Here is a 15548-nt window from a genome sequence, read left to right on the forward strand (position 1 = left end):
GACTCCAAGCTATCCAGAGCAGCCTCCAAACTGGATCTGCCCCAAGCTACACTTTTCATTCTCCAACCTCTGGTTCACCGGGCAAGGGAACCTGGTACAGTATGGAGAATCATTACTCCTAGAAGCAAGAAGAGACCTCAGGAGGGTTCATCTGATCTAGGATCCGGAATCATGGCAAGTGAGGCAGTACCATCCCATTTCTACAGATGAACCAGCTGGAGCTCAGAAAGGGTAAGTGACCTGCAGATCACAAGTAAGGGAAGAAGAAAGGCCTGGAACCCCGGGCTCTTGCCTGCTGGTGCTGAGTGGGATACCTGCTCTAACACACTCCCTCTGTATACAAATCCTTCTGCCGTGCCCCATGCCAATTAAACTGCCCAGGACAGCCACAGATCTGCCATGACACCAGTCACTCAGAGACTGTCATGCCACCTGCCTACTCTTGCTAATCAGTGGCTGCTGCAGTTTGCAGAGCCATCCAGTGATAGGTGAGGATATGTGAGGAAACCTGTAGGCCCCCTTAACAATCATACCTGCTGGCCCCAGGTGAGCTGCTCCTCCTTGCATGCTGGGCCCCAACCCAGATTAGACCCATTGCTTCCCACACTGCACTGCACTAAAACCACCTGGAGGGCTTGTTAAACACAATAGTGGGCTCTACCTGCAGAGTCTGAGTCAGCAGATACAAAATTTGCATTTCTAACAAGTTCCCAGGTGATGCTGCTGGTCTAGGGACTCCACTTTGGGAACCACTGCTCTAAAGGCTGCTCTCCACCTACAAGATTCTAGTGGCCCTTCACAGCCACATTCGAGAACTGGGCATGTTGTTTTCAAGAAAGCTGAAGGATTTCCTTAAAGTGGCGCTGGTCCCCACAGGGTAGGCCTAGTTCTCAGCCCTATGGGTGTGGTAATTCGTTTTGGTCAGTGGGTCCAGAGGTGACTATAGGCAAAGCAATATGAGGCCAGATGATGGGCAAGTAACCTTGGAGAAAGCTAGAATTGGCTACCTGCGGTGTGTGCCAAAGCCCCTTCCCCTTGCCCATTGCAGTGAGGTGGTTGAGCTCCCCAGTGGTGCTGCCCTTGTCTGACTCATCTCCCTGTGGCTGGGTGAGCCGTCAGCACAAAGCCCTCCCAGGTCCTGCCCTCAGCCTGACTCTCCTACCAGAACCCTCAGACCTCGCTGATGAAGAAAGAGCCTGGAGATTTAAAGGATGGATGGGCCAGGAACCTTCCGATGGGAGAAAGAGGCACTCCCCTGCAAAGGAACAGGGTGTGCGACAGTTGTTTTCCTACATCTGTCTCTGGAGACCACCACTGCACAGAAGCTTTGGTCACCAAAGCCCCTCCACCCACCCACTTCTCGTCTCCTCCCAGAGCAATGAGGCCAAAAGGCCTATCCACAGCCAGGTGGGGAAAAAACAAAACCAAACAAAAGCTGGGTACCATCCTGTTCGATGCACCAAAATAAATTTCAGCCAGACCAAAGATTTAAACATAAGAAGTGGTCCCAAACCGCAAAAACATAAAATTAAAGTTCTGCATAAGAAATAAATAAGGAAAACAACTTAAAAAGAAATGACAAATTTAGGAAAAATGTTTTATGATAAAAAGATCAAAAACTACTAGAGAAACTTAAATGATGGGAACAGGTAATTACAGAAAAGGAAGTGAAGCTGTTTACCCTCACTAATACACTGAGAATTGCCAGTCAAAAACACAGACATCAAAATTAAAAATGACACTCTTTGACCCAGAAACTCTACTTCTGGAAATGTTTCCCAGACACACACCTGTGTGAAATGACATACACACATGAATTTTACTGCAGCATTAGCTGTTACAACCACCACCACCCCCTACATATCCACCTGTAAGAGGCTGGTTAAATAAATAACAACAGATCCATACAATGGGTACTCTGAAGCTGTTTTCAGAATTAGCCAGCTCTACATACAGGGACAGGAAATGATCCCCATTATTAATCAAGGTGCAATACTAAGCTGACTTAAAAAAATAAAACAAACACAAACTTAGTGGGGGGGGTGTGTGTGTGTGTATATATATATATATATATATATATATATATATACACAGAACCACAGAATCATCCTGGAATAAACAAGAAACTGGGTAAACTGGTTGCCTAGGGAGGAGAAACCTGGGGACAGAAATGAAGCTTACTGTTTATATTTGCATTTTTTGCCACATACATGTATTGCCTGTTAAAAAACAACTTTAAAAAAGGCCCAATTCAGGTGGGGATTTCTGGGCTCACTTGAGGCCATGGCTGTCCTTCTAAGGTTTGAACAACTCACACAGGCTCATTCAGTCCAAGGCAGCGGGCTCTGGGTCTGGGGTTAGCATTGTTACATAAACATACCATGGACTCAGAAATGGAGGCACTGCTAGTATTCCCCGCCCCAGACAGGACCACAGGCCAGCCTCTGCGGCTCACAGGGCAATGGCACTGATTCCCAGGAGCGCTTCACAGAGTTCTCAGCAAGAGTCAAAATCAGTCTCCTGGTGACTCTGGTTTAGCTCTGCCCTGAGTGCCCCACAGGCCGGGACTAATCCCATGTCCAAAGAGCAGTCCTTCATCCCTGGGTCTTCCCCTCTCCCCAAGAGACCACCTCCAGTCTTCCCCTCTCCTGAAAAAAGTCTCATTTTTTTCCACCAGTTCCTGCCTGAAATAGTTTTCAGCCTGCAGCCCACTCCCTTTCTCTTTCTCTGAAAGCTATCTTCAGAACCAAAGGCCCCAGGTGTGGTCTAAAGAGTGCAGGACCAGGTGAAGGGCAGGACCATCAGCCCACTTCTCCCCATGGGTGTGGCTCCCAGCCCCTCTGGCTTGGTAACTCTTGGGTGTTCAGGACAATGAAGACCTGATGCGGATCCTTGTTAAATTTCTCCCTTAAGTTCTGCCCGTTACTCCAGCCTACTGAGATCTCCTGAGATTCTGACTGACATCAAACATCTTTGTGCGCCCTCTCAGCTTTGTTTTATATCTACCAATTTGGTAAGCGTGACATGCGTTCTTCTAAGTAACTGATACAGAAAGGGCCAACGACAGACACACCCCAGCTCGACAACAGCGGGTACAGGCACTCAACCAGCTATCTGGCCACCTAACTCCACCACGACCCAGCGCACATTTCCCCATCTTGTTCACAACAGTATAAAGAGGGCCTCCTCCAAATTAGGATTCTAACACATCTCCCATGCCCAGAGCCCTGCAGTTCATTTGCCTAATAATCCCCAGGAGAAAAGCAAATGCAGCCAAATAACCTGGGGCAACCTTGGGATGCACCATGTTGGCTCCAAGTGCCTACCCAACCCACCCACATCCTAGGGGACTTCAGACATTGCATACAACTCTTTAACTTGCAACAGCTACATTCTTCCCCCCTTTTCAGAAAATTCAGGAATCTGCTGGGCAATTAGACTTTTGGTGATGTAGTCTCTACAGAAGTCAAAATATAATGATGTACACTTGAAATTTATTATAAACCAACGTTACTTCAATTAAAAAAAAAAATCTCATCATCCAGTCTTTGGGGAACTTTGGCCTCCACTTTTTCTCAAAAGAGGCCACCATCAGGGCCTGTTGTCTTTGGCAAGCCATTCCCAGCTAGGACAGGAGCTCCAGCAGGCTCCCAGGTGCCCCTCACCTTCCCCTCACAGCCTGTCCAACCCTCACTCTCCAGGACAGAAGGGGACACAGCGAGTTTCAATCCAGCAGATCTGCTTTCTCTCTGGCCTCCATGGTATCACACACGCACCGACCAATGCCTTTCTCCTACTTCTGTCCTTTAGCAAAGAAAAAGGGTGCCTGCATGGGAATGCGTCACACTGCTAATGCGATTCTGACAGGCTGGGAGATATCCCTGTTCTATGCTGGCTCTGGTCACGGCACTGCCACGGGGACTCAATAGTGAGAGCCTCCCGCACACAGCAGGCAGCTGGCCTCCTCAGGGATTACTCCAATTCTTAGAAACTAGCCTCCAGGGAACTTCCAGCCTCTGGTCCTACCTCTCTCAGGGCACACTGCAGCAAAAATAGCACCCTTCCTCACTAGGACCATCTACCAGCAGCTGTGTACCCAATTTCATCCAGCTGTGGCCCTCTCTGGCTAAACTGGTGATTCTCAAACTTCAACCTGCAAAACAATCACCTGCTGGGCTCGTTAAAGCGAGACTGCTGGGTCCCTCCCCTACAGCCTCTGAATCAGTAGATTTGAGATAGGCCCCCAAACCTGCATTTCCAACACACTTCCAGGTGATGCTGATGCTGCCTGACTGTGGACCACACTTTGGCTAGCACTGCTTCATCATGCATGAGAATCACCTAGAGGGTGCGCTCAGAATGCTGAGGCCTGGGCTCCAACCACTCTGGGCCCTTCAACCTGGGATGAGCCCAGGAATCTGAAATTAAAACAAGCGCCCCATCCCCATACCCAGCAATTCTGATGGAACTGATTCTGTGCTCCACACTCTAGGAAACACCTTTCCCTTCAAGGTACTTGGATACTTTCTACTTATACTGTCTAGCCTTTCTTCCCAGCAGAGCGCTGAGGACAAGCACCAAAACCTGGGCATCCCAGGATCCCATCAGAACCAAGCCTCAGAATGCTGGGGGAATGCTGAAATAATACAGCAGGTACACAGCAGGCTTCTCAGGGACTGTAAAAGGGCCTGTCCCCTAAAGCTGTGTATACGTACACCAGAATACCATTACATCACAAGGGCTCCACAAGGGCACTGGCCAGAGTCCCCAAACAGAAGAATCTAGAAATGCTGTGTAGAGAAAAGAGGCAAAATCCCTCAGAACAAGAAGAATCTCACTCACCCCAGCCAGCTACCCCTCTACCATAATGGAGAGCCTTGTTTCCCCACCCCAACAATGGGAGATAGAGATACAGGCTGGGCCACACACTATGCGCATCTTCTGGTGTCCTGCCTGACTTCCAGGGGCACAGAAGAAAAAGAAGGGATGGTGAAACTGGCAGTTAGCCATTGATGATTAAGTAGTTAGTAACTAAAGTTTTTTTTTTCTTTTTTGCAATTACTATTATAGCTTTCAGTTGTTCATCCACCCATTGTTAACCATGCTGTTTAGGACACACGCTATCTGACTCCCACTAGGTTCCTATAGATAACATCTCCCTGGAGCCTGGGTCACCATGGTAACGGGTGTGTGAGCTGTTTGACAAGAATTAGAACTCCTTGTCCACTTCAGGGCGTTTGAGACCACCAACCCATCAACTGGGCCTGCACAGATGTCTAATAAGTGACCTTTTAACATCAAGAGGCTAAAACCCCCACCCCCAGATCATGCTAACAACACCATTTTGTGAACATAGGTCCTATGAAGAGGCATGAAGTTTGACTACACTTGCGCAGATCATCAATTACCTCACCTCTCCTCACCTCCAAACACATCTCCACATTTCAGACCATCTTGTCCCTCTACCCCATAAATATCCCTGAGTCCCCATTTCCAGGGAGGTGGATTTGAGACTTGTTCTCCCCTTTCCTCACTTGGCTGCCTTGTGATTAAACTCTCTTTCTGCTGTAATCTTATCGTCTCCGTGCTTGGCTTTCTGGGCAATGGGCAAAAACGAACCTGGTTCAGTAACAATGGGTGGCGGCAGTGCCTTGCCTTGGCACAAGGATACAGAAGTGTCCTCCCCAGAGGACCAGCACAGAGCTCAGGTGGGATGGAGCTTGCAGCAAGCTAACGCTGGGAGGAGGCAGAGGCCTGAAAGCATCATCCTGCAGTGAGAGCTCCCACCCCTTAGAGCCTGGCAGCAAACCACGCAGGCCTGGACTAGACTGGATGCTTTCACAGGGTGACCCCTCCAGTGGCCTTCCCCAGCCTGCAGGCTGGACAATTCATTTGTGTGTTCATTTTTTTAATATTAAATCCTCAATCTGTTTTTATGCAAAAATTCAGAGTTTAAATCATGCAGCTCAGACAGTCCCTGCTGATGTATTTTTTAAAATAAAAGGAAGAGAAGACAAGCCACAGACTGGGAAAAATGTTTACAAAATACACATCTGACAAAGAATTGTTATCCAAAATATCAAAAGAACTCTTAAAAACAACAGTAAGAAAACACACAACCCAATTAAAAAATGGGCAAAAGGAGGCCAGCCCCGTGGCCGAGTGGTTAAGTTCACGTGTGCTCCGCTTCAGCACACAAGGGTTTCACCGGTTCAGATCCTGGGCGTGGACAGGGCTGCTCTCAGGCCACGCTGAGGTGGCATCCCACATAGCACAACCAGAAGACCTACAACTCGAATATACAACTAGGTACTGGGGCTGGGGAGAAGAAGAAGAAGGGGGAAAAAAGAGTATATTGGCAATAGATGTTAGCTCAGGTGCCAATCTTAAAAAAAGATTTAAAATAAAAAAAAAAAGGGCAAAAGACCTGAACAGATATATGAAAAGACACTCGACACTATACAACATTAGGGAATTGCAAATTAAAATAACAATGAGATACCACTACACACCTATTAGAAGGGCCAAAATCCAAACCACTGACACCACCAAATACTGGGAAAGATGTGGAGCAACAGGAACTCTCATTCACTGCTGGTGGAAATGCAAAAAGGTACATTTTGTCACTTTGGAAGACAGTCTGAAGTTTCCTACAAAATTAAACATATTCTTACCATATGATCCAGCATTAGTACTCCCTGTTATTTACCCAAATGAGTTCAAAACTTATGTGCACACAAAAACCTGCACACAGATGTTTACAGAAGCTTTATTCATAATTGATAAAACTTGGAAGCAACCAAGATGTCCTTTCAGTAGGTGGATGGATAAATAAACTGTGGTACATCCAGACAATGGAATATTATTCAGTAGTAAAAGAAATGAGTGATCAAGCCATGAAAAGACTTGGAGGAAACTTAAACACATATTACTAAGTGAAAGAAACCAATCTGAAAGGCTACATCCTGTATGATTCCAACTAATATGACATTCTGGAAAAGGCAAAACTATGGAGACAGTAAGTTACCAGGAGTTAGGGAGATGGGCGGGATGAAAGGGCAGAGCACAGAAGAAATTTTAAGGCAGTGAAGCTATTCTATATGGTACTAAAATAGTGGGCACATTAGTCAAAACCCACAGAATGTACAAGGCCAAGAGTGAACCCTAATGTAAACTATGGACTTTGAGTGATAATGATGTGTCAATATAGGTTCATCAACTGAAACAGACGTACCACTGGTGGGGGATGTTGATGGTGTGGCAGGCTCTGCATGGGTGGGGGCAGGGGGTGTATGGAAATCACGTTCCACTCAGTTTGGCTGTGAACCTACAACTGCTCTAAAAAATAAATTACATTTAAAAATAAAAATAAAAGGAATACAAGCACATTGTAGAGAAATTTAAATAGAACAGAAAGGCACAAAATAAAAAGGAAAAGTCACTTTCCCCTTTAAGCCCCTACCGAAGGTCACCGCTGAGCAGTTTCTAATGTATAATTCAAAACCAAAAAAAAAAAAAAACACATAAATGTATATGCATATATGTATCTATATAGTTTGCTCATATACATATGTATAACTTTTTTAAAACAAGAAAGATTTGCTTGTCGGCAAACTCTCCTCACTCCAGTACAAAACTCAGTTTGGGTGGGCTCAGGAGTAATGAATTATCTACATTCCTACCTGGTGCACCTCCTGGCGCTGCTGGGGAGATGAGGAGTTAGTCAGCCCTCAGCTAGTCCAAGAAGCTCCCGGCCTCCATAACACCATCCTGGGAGTGCTGGGCACATTCCTCCCCGGGTCACTGCGCTGGACAACAGGAGGCAACGACCCAGAGCAGGATAAAAATGGGGCCTGAGGCAATACAGAAACGTCTACTTAAGGTAGTCCAGTTCCAAGAATCTCAAATGGAAAAGGATCCCAACCAGTGACCTGAAGCCAGGCCCTCACTTCCTCAACCTCCCTACGCCATGTGCATGACAGGGGGCTTCACCCCTCAGGACTCTTCCTTCCTCTTGGATTTTAGGACTCCTGAAGGGGATACCTCTTTAGATTTTCACCCCAATCCTAGATTTACGGACACCCAAGATGCCACACTGGAAGCGATCTTGAAGATTCTCTAGCTTCCAACCACCTTGCTTTTGGACCTAAAATACATCAGGGACATGGCTTACTCAAGTCACAAATGTATAGGGAAAGGGTCCATGGTAGAACTTAGTCTGCTGAGAGCAGAGCTTGCCTGCCTTCCCCTAACAGTGCCATTGTGCAAACCTGTGACCATTTTAAACCAGGGCTAGGCTGGTTTGTTTGGTGGTCCCAGCTGGTGCTGCCATTGGTGACTTACTTTAAGACTCCTCCAAGGACAGAAGGAAGACAGTGCAGTAACTGTGCTCTGAACCAGGTCAGCCAAGACCATTCCTCATGGCAAGGAGGTTCCAGAAACCCTCAGGTACCTTGGCTCACGCCAATTCCTTCTCCCCATCCTGTGGGGAGGGGACAAGAGAAGCGAGGCACAGCCCCAGCTCTGCTACATACAGTCATTCAAAGTCTTGCTCAGGCCTAACCTGACCCTCCATGTCCAGCTCAGCCTTGCGAAGCACAAACAGGAAGCATGATGTACAGTGCTTCCCGAACCGTGTTCTTGGACACCATCTTAACATTGTGCAAGTTGAGAATTTATCAGGTACCCAGTTAAAAAAAAGAGAGAGAAAGATTGGTTGTCCAAAAGCGTTGGAAAATGCTGCCTGCTATATCCCCTTCCAGGAAAGTGCCAATTCATGATAGCGTAATAAAGGTCCTGAGAAGTCCTATAACAAAAGAGCCTGCTTAACTTTATGCCCAAATTTCCAAAACTCATTAGGCAAAAATAATATTAGTTAACATTTATTGAATACTTATTATGTACTAGGCACTGTTAAGTGCTTTACATGAAAGTTAACTTTACGACAACTCATTAAGACAAATACTAAGATTATGATCCCCATATTAGAGATAAGGAAACCAAGGTATGGAGAGATTATGTAACCTGCCCAAGGTTACAGCTAGTAAATGACTGAGCCAGGATTCAAACCCAGAGAGCCAGGCTCCAAAGCCCAGGACTTTTAACCCCTCTGCTGTACTTCCTCACAGAGCCTGCTGGCCCCAGAAACTAGGATTTCAAAGACGGAAAGTAGAAATACCTGTTTCACCACGATCCCAGGTACTTCATTAAAGGCAGCATAGGGTGTTGGGAAGAACAAACTCTGAAGCCAAACTACCAAGTTCAAATCCAGTTCTGTTCTCTACTAGGTGCGTGATCTTGGGCAGGCTACTTAACTGTTCTGGGCCTCAGTTTGCCACATCTATAAAATGCAGATACTAATAGTTTAATATCAAATATGTTCTCATTATATCATTTAACTTCTCATTATATCAGTTTCCCCAATATAAAATAGCAAAGAGGATTAGAGGGTCCCAGAGGACCCTGGGCCATTTGATAATACTCAGGATGAGAAACGTTGGGGCAGGGAGGGGGTGGGATAGGGGAGTAACAGGAGAGGTGGGGAGAGTCAGGACAGTGTGAATGGCAGGGGAGGGGAGGAGTGGAGCAAAGTGTGCTGGTTCCTTCTCCGAAACCAAGCCCAGCCCTGTAGCAGCAAGTCCTGGGAACGGCTGTGTTGGCTTTTCCAATCTCCCCAAGGAGAAACCACCAACAGGAAATTGGCAATGTTTTCTTTCCATCCCCTCTATAAGCCAGGTGCCCAGGGGCTTGGTTCAAGCACCAGGAATGCTGGGGGGAGGGGGGTGTAAAGACAAGAAGCTGACAGTAGGGGGAGGATGAGGGGGGAGCAACTTTGAAAAGGCCTCTTGGAGAGAAAACCTGCCTGGGAGGAGGGACCTGTGCCTTGGTCTGCACAAAGCCCATCCCTGCAAACAGCCAGCAGTCTGCTGTCAGTACTTCTACTCTGTGCCCCTGCCAGGACAGAAACCATCTCTCTCCTCTCGGGACCTTTCCAGACTAGGTCCTTGGAACCGAGAAGGGGAGGGAGGCAGGAGGGACTATTTAAAGGTACCGGGAGCACACACAGATTGGCAGGTGAGACCTCTCTACCAACTCCTCCACAGCACAGCTCTCTGGCAAACCTGGGTCCTTCCTGTTCATGGGAACAGTCCCCTTTGAGACCTGCCCACACCAAATGGGCTTCCAGGTAAGCCAACACTTAGTCAAATGCCAACCCCAACTCAGGATTTCTGAGGAGTGGAAAGCAGGCCACAGAGGGGGAAGGTGAACCCAGATATGGTGTCATTATCTGGCGACACCCAGGCCCAGAACATGAAGGGGCTCAGGCCATGGTCCTCGTAGGTGCCAAAGTTCTTGTGACAGACACAGTAGCAGCGACAGAAAAAGTCCCCTACCCAAGTCCTAAGTCCAAGGTGTGGTCCGGACCTAAGGAAATACTCCATCCCCCCGGAAAAATAGGGAAATTGTGGGTTGTGTTTCTAAGTACAGTTCAGGCTGGAGAGACACATCTGTGTCTTTGTTTCACCACTTTCACATGGGGGAAGCTGCTCCCAATTACACCACCTAATCAGAAGGGGCTCCTCCCAGGACCAGCCTGAGAAACAAAGTAGGAGGGACCAGCAGATGTCAATCAAGCACAAGTCCCAGAGGCATCTGAGCCCTCCAGGCTGTCTCCCCTCAACCCCCGCTTAGCTCTCAAGGCTCTCCATTTCCTGCAGAATCCAACCCAAGCACCGTTTCCCCAGGATCACCTTGGCCCACAGGGGTGCAGCAGTTACTGACTGCACAACGTGACCCTTCAGTGCTCAGCTGGAAGGGAACTTGGGGAGCTCCTTCTCTGAACTCTTCCCACGTCTGGATGGGAAAAGGTGAGAGTGGCTCATCCCAGGTCACACAGCCTAAGCATCACTGACACTGGGTCTGATAACATCCATCCCCAGATTCTCTACAGGCCCTTTACCACCCCAAATTACTCTCGCCCACACCCTATGCCAGTTCCCCCATCTTCACACAACCCACCCTCCCTCCACTAAGAGCCACAAACATCACAGGATGGTCACAAGAGACTTCTCCGTTCTGCTGAATGAATTTTTACCCGTGGTCCACACAGCTCTGACATCATCTTCCAACACAGCTGCTAGGAACAGGGTTTGGAGTCCAATGACAATGATTCCAATTCTAGCTCTACCGCTTTCAGGCTATGTGACCTTGGGCATGTCACTTGACGTCCTTCTGTAAAACTGGGAAAAATACATCCACCTTACTATGCGGCTGTGAGGATCTGATGCACTGATATATACATATATAGCTATCCACCACGTAGTTTATTAGCATATAGGAGGTGCTAGGTTAATTTTAACTTACTCCCTAAGAAGTATTAGCCTGGGAGCTAGGATCTGGGTCCTAATTCCACCATACCTTCACTAGACAATTTAACCTCTCTGAACTTCTAAGCTGTCTGCAAAGATATGATCTGCCCACCTACCTTGGAGTTACTGTGAGGACTAAATGACGTAAGATCAGGAAAGACCTCTGTAAAGTGTGGGCAGTTCTCTTCACTCTGTGACCAACTCACCCAATGTCATTCTCTCCCGAGTGGCCAAACAGGACAAGCTCTGACGTTTAGAGAGGGGAAAAAGGGTCGTCAAAGATCCTAGACATACACCCAAACTTGTTCAGTCTCTACCAGATGTCAGCCCACACACTGAGTGCCATACCTAACCAATTGTTATGGTCACAGGGTACCTCAGGACAATGTGGGGAAGGGGAAGAGCAGAGAGGGGAGGGTTTTTCAAAGCCTGAGATGAAGGCACCATCAGGTAGGTCCTTCAAAACCATCCTAGACAGTCCACACCCTGATCCCTGAGAACCTATGAAAATGTTATCTTCCATGGCAAAAGGGACTTTGCAGATGTGATTAAGGTTACCAACTTCTCGATTATCCAGGTGGACCCAATCTAATTACATGAGTCCTTTCCTGAGCAGAGAGCATTTCCTGCCTGGGTTAAGGATGAAAAGAAAGAATAAGGAGAAATAAGGATGAAAAGAAAGAAATAAGAAGCATGAGAGGGTTTCCATCCATGGAGGAAGGGGGCCATGAGCCAAGGAATGTAATGGCCTCCAGAGGCTGAAAAAGACAAGCAAACAGATTCTCCTCTAGAGCCTCCAGAAAAGATATAACCCTGCCAATAAACACCATGAGACCCATGAGACAAAACTGTAAGATAGAAAAGTCATGTGGTCAAACGGTACAGCCGCTGTGGCAAACAGTAGCAGAAGTTCCTCAAAAAATTTAACATCTGATCCAGCAATTCCACTTCTGGCTATATACCCAAAAGAACTGAAAGCAGGCACTCAAACATATTTGTACACCAATGTTCACAACAGTTTTATTCACAAGAGCCAAAAGGTAGAAACAAACCAAATGTCCATCAACAGAAAAATGGATAAACAAAGTGTGGTATAAACATAAAGGAATATTATTTGGCCTGAAAATGGAAGGAAATCCTGTCACATGCTATACCATGGAGGAACCTTGAGGACATTATGAAAGTGAAACAAGCCAGTCACAAAAAGATACATACTATATGATTCTACTTATGTGAGGTACTCAGAGTAGTCAAATTCAGGGACAGAAGTAGAACTGTGGGGGCCGGCCCCGAGGCTGAGTGGTTAAGTGTGCACATTCTGCTTCGGCGGCCCGGGGTTCGCCGGTTCCCGGGTGTGGACATGGCACCACTTGGCAAGCCATGCTGTGGTAGGCATCCCACATATAAAGTGGAGGAAGATGGGCACGGATGTTAGCTCAGGGCCAGTCTTCCTGAGCAAAAAGAGGAGGATTGGCAGCAGATGTTAGCTCAGGGCTGATCTTCCTCAAAAAATAAATAAATAAATAAAAATTTTAAAAAGATATTAAAAAAAAAAAGTAGAACTACGGCTGCCAGGGGCTAGAAGAAGGGGGGACGGGAGTGTTATTGTTTAATAGGGGCAGAGTTTCAGTCTGGAAAGATGAAAAAGTTCTAGAGATGGATGGTGGTGATGGTTGCACAATAATGTGAATGTACTTAACACCACTGAACTGTATACCTTTTAAAAATGACTAAAATGGTAAATTTTATGTTATGTATACTTTACCACCAAAAAAATTGTGTTGTTTTACGTCACTAAGATTATGGTCTTTTATGGCAACAATAGAAAACTAATACATACAGTGACCATTGCTTCTGTCTTTCCCTCCAGATCCTCCCATGATATTCTCTTCAAAAAGGCCTCTGCTTTCTTTAAACAAGAGATCTGTGCACAAGTATACCTAACTCAGCAAACTTTCTTTGACAAAGAAAGCAATAAACCACCAAGATCACAAAAAGACCATTAACCAAGAAAGGAGGGACCAGGTGCTCACCTTTCCTGCATGTCTAGAAATAAGAGCTCAATAAAGCTTTGCTCACTTGTATTATCAGTCAACATGAGTCACCTGTGTGGCCAGGCCAGCCCCACCTAGCCAGCAATGCAAATACTCCAATGGGGGGAGGTTCAGCAGTGTGATCTGCATGGGCGGGGCAATCACACCCAGTCAGCCAGGATCACACAACTGAGATGCCAGAGGTCACTCAGCCCTAGAGATGACTCAGTTCATTCCCACCCACCCCACCTCAGCTCTCATTTCACAAGTGGGGAAACTGACAACCAGAAAGGAGGAAGTGACATGCCAAGGTGACACAGCAAGATCCTAACAGGAATGGCCCAGGACCCCCACCTCCTGCCCCTAAGCCAAGAGCTCACTGTCCAGAAGACAGGATGCCAGCCAATCGCTGGGTTTTTACCAGCATCTAAGGGGGGAGGTCCAGGTTTTGTGGAGCTTATGCAGTTTTAGAGACCTTCTTCAAGAAAAAGAATACACAATATCTCTTTTTTTACAAATTTTACAATACTGTATGACTTTGTGAGTTCATTGCTAGGGCCCCTCCTAGAGCTTTGGAAGGGCCACTGGGGCATGAGGGGGATGGCTGAAGCTGAGAATGAAATTTCATTAGATTCACAGTAATTCCACTTCTGGGCTCAGAGAGGCACTCAGCGCTGGGCTAGACTCCCCAGGGACAGAAGGGGAAAAGAAGTCCTGGCCTGCACCAGGCTTTCCCTCTAGACGGGGCGATAAACACAAAGAGCAGTCACAGGAAAATACCCACGCCACGTTGAAGAGCCATTCCCCCAGCAAGAATAGAGATGAAGGCTGAGAATCAAGACGTCTGCTCTTTGGGAACTGAGAGGAAGGGTGGGAGGGGTGTCTAGAAAGCTGGCTTCTCTCTGACGGACCTTGGCAAACCTAAGGCTCTCCTGGGCATCTCCCTCCCTCACCTACAAAACAAGTGAACCTGTGAGGGATCTGTGGTTGTCGACTTGTGCTGCCCAGAACCTGGGGCTCTGGGAAGATTTTGTAGTTGACGAACATTCATTTCTTTGTAGGGAGGGGGTAGGTCTGAAAAGAGACTCTCACCTGATTTAAATTTTTTTTAAATGGAAAAATAAGAGATCTGGCAACATGTCCATTTCCATATGGTAGCACACAGCTAGGGCTACAGGAGCTGTCCCCTTCAGCCAGGTGTGCCTGCATCAGCTGCCCACTGTCCCCACTGGGCTGTCCCTGCAGACAGCTGCACTTGTAATCAGAGAAACCAATGTCATCCAGGGCCCTGCTGGTTAAGATGCGATGAGCCATCTCACCTCCATATGAAAGTCACTAACAGATCCTCTCTCACAGTAAATTGGGGGAAGTGGGGTGGCAGATAAAACTAAATAAAGATCTAAAGGCATCAGGGAGAGCCCTGGGCTCTACTAGGGAGACCCTGATACACCACCGCCAAGTTCTTGGAAAGGCTCAGTCCCTTCAGACCCAGAAGACCTGAGAGAGTATCTATTCCAGCTCCATATGGCTGAGGTACCCCTGCCTTACCTAGAAGCCCCTGGAAACCTCTCCTGCAACTACCCATGGCTGCTCTTCTAATGGTGACAAAGGCCCCAGCCAGCCTTGTACAGCTGGAAGCTGAAAAGAAATCCCTACCAGAGCCTATAGATCACATTAGCGGAGAAGATTCTCTCAGATCTCCACTATGGGCTGACCCCTGTGCAGGAGGGAGCCTAAGCTCAGCTAAAGGGCCGTGGGCCAAGAGTTACACTGTGCCATGGCAAGAAAATGGAAGGTTCCCACAGATACATATGTGATGGAAAGAACTGCAGGAAATGCATGTCCGAAGCTCAGCCAAGCCATTATCTCAGCACTTTCCATCTTCATGACTTCTGCTCAGATAGTCCCTCTACCTGGTCTGTCTTCCTTGTCTCCTTTACCCCTTCCTTAAGCCTATGTCAATCCTGGCCTCCCTTTAGGACAGATGGAGCCCTAAATCCTTCAGGAAGCCCACCCTGATCTCCTCACCCACATTATCGCTCTTCCTGGAATTTATCAGCACTTGACCTAAAATGTTTCCTATGTCCTCTAGTGTTCTAATAATACTCCCCTTTTCCCAGTACCTATAATAGGTACATATATTACC

The 15548-nt window shown here is 47.1% G+C and overlaps 1 protein-coding gene across 5 annotated transcripts in view; it reads right to left on the bottom strand.

The window, feature by feature from the left end:
• Positions 1 to 15548, bottom strand: part of LOC139041609 (annexin A11-like) — a 41537-nt gene that overhangs the window by 18194 nt on the left and 7795 nt on the right. For 3 of the 5 annotated variants that reach the window (XR_011497072.1, XR_011497074.1, XM_070494822.1), the window contains exon 1: positions 6513 to 6600. The exons of the other annotated variants lie outside the window; for them this stretch is intronic. Coding sequence is in view for 1 of the 3 variants with exons in the window: in XM_070494822.1 (XP_070350923.1) it covers positions 6513 to 6588 (76 nt within the window). In the remaining 2 variants the exon portion in view is untranslated. Of the gene's footprint in view, positions 1 to 6512; positions 6601 to 15548 lie in introns of those variants that run through there. 5 annotated transcript variants of the gene reach the window in all.

The sequence above is a fragment of the Equus asinus genome, chromosome 22 (assembly GCF_041296235.1).
Source record: "Equus asinus isolate D_3611 breed Donkey chromosome 22, EquAss-T2T_v2, whole genome shotgun sequence".
Classification (NCBI taxonomy): domain Eukaryota; kingdom Metazoa; phylum Chordata; class Mammalia; order Perissodactyla; family Equidae; genus Equus; species Equus asinus.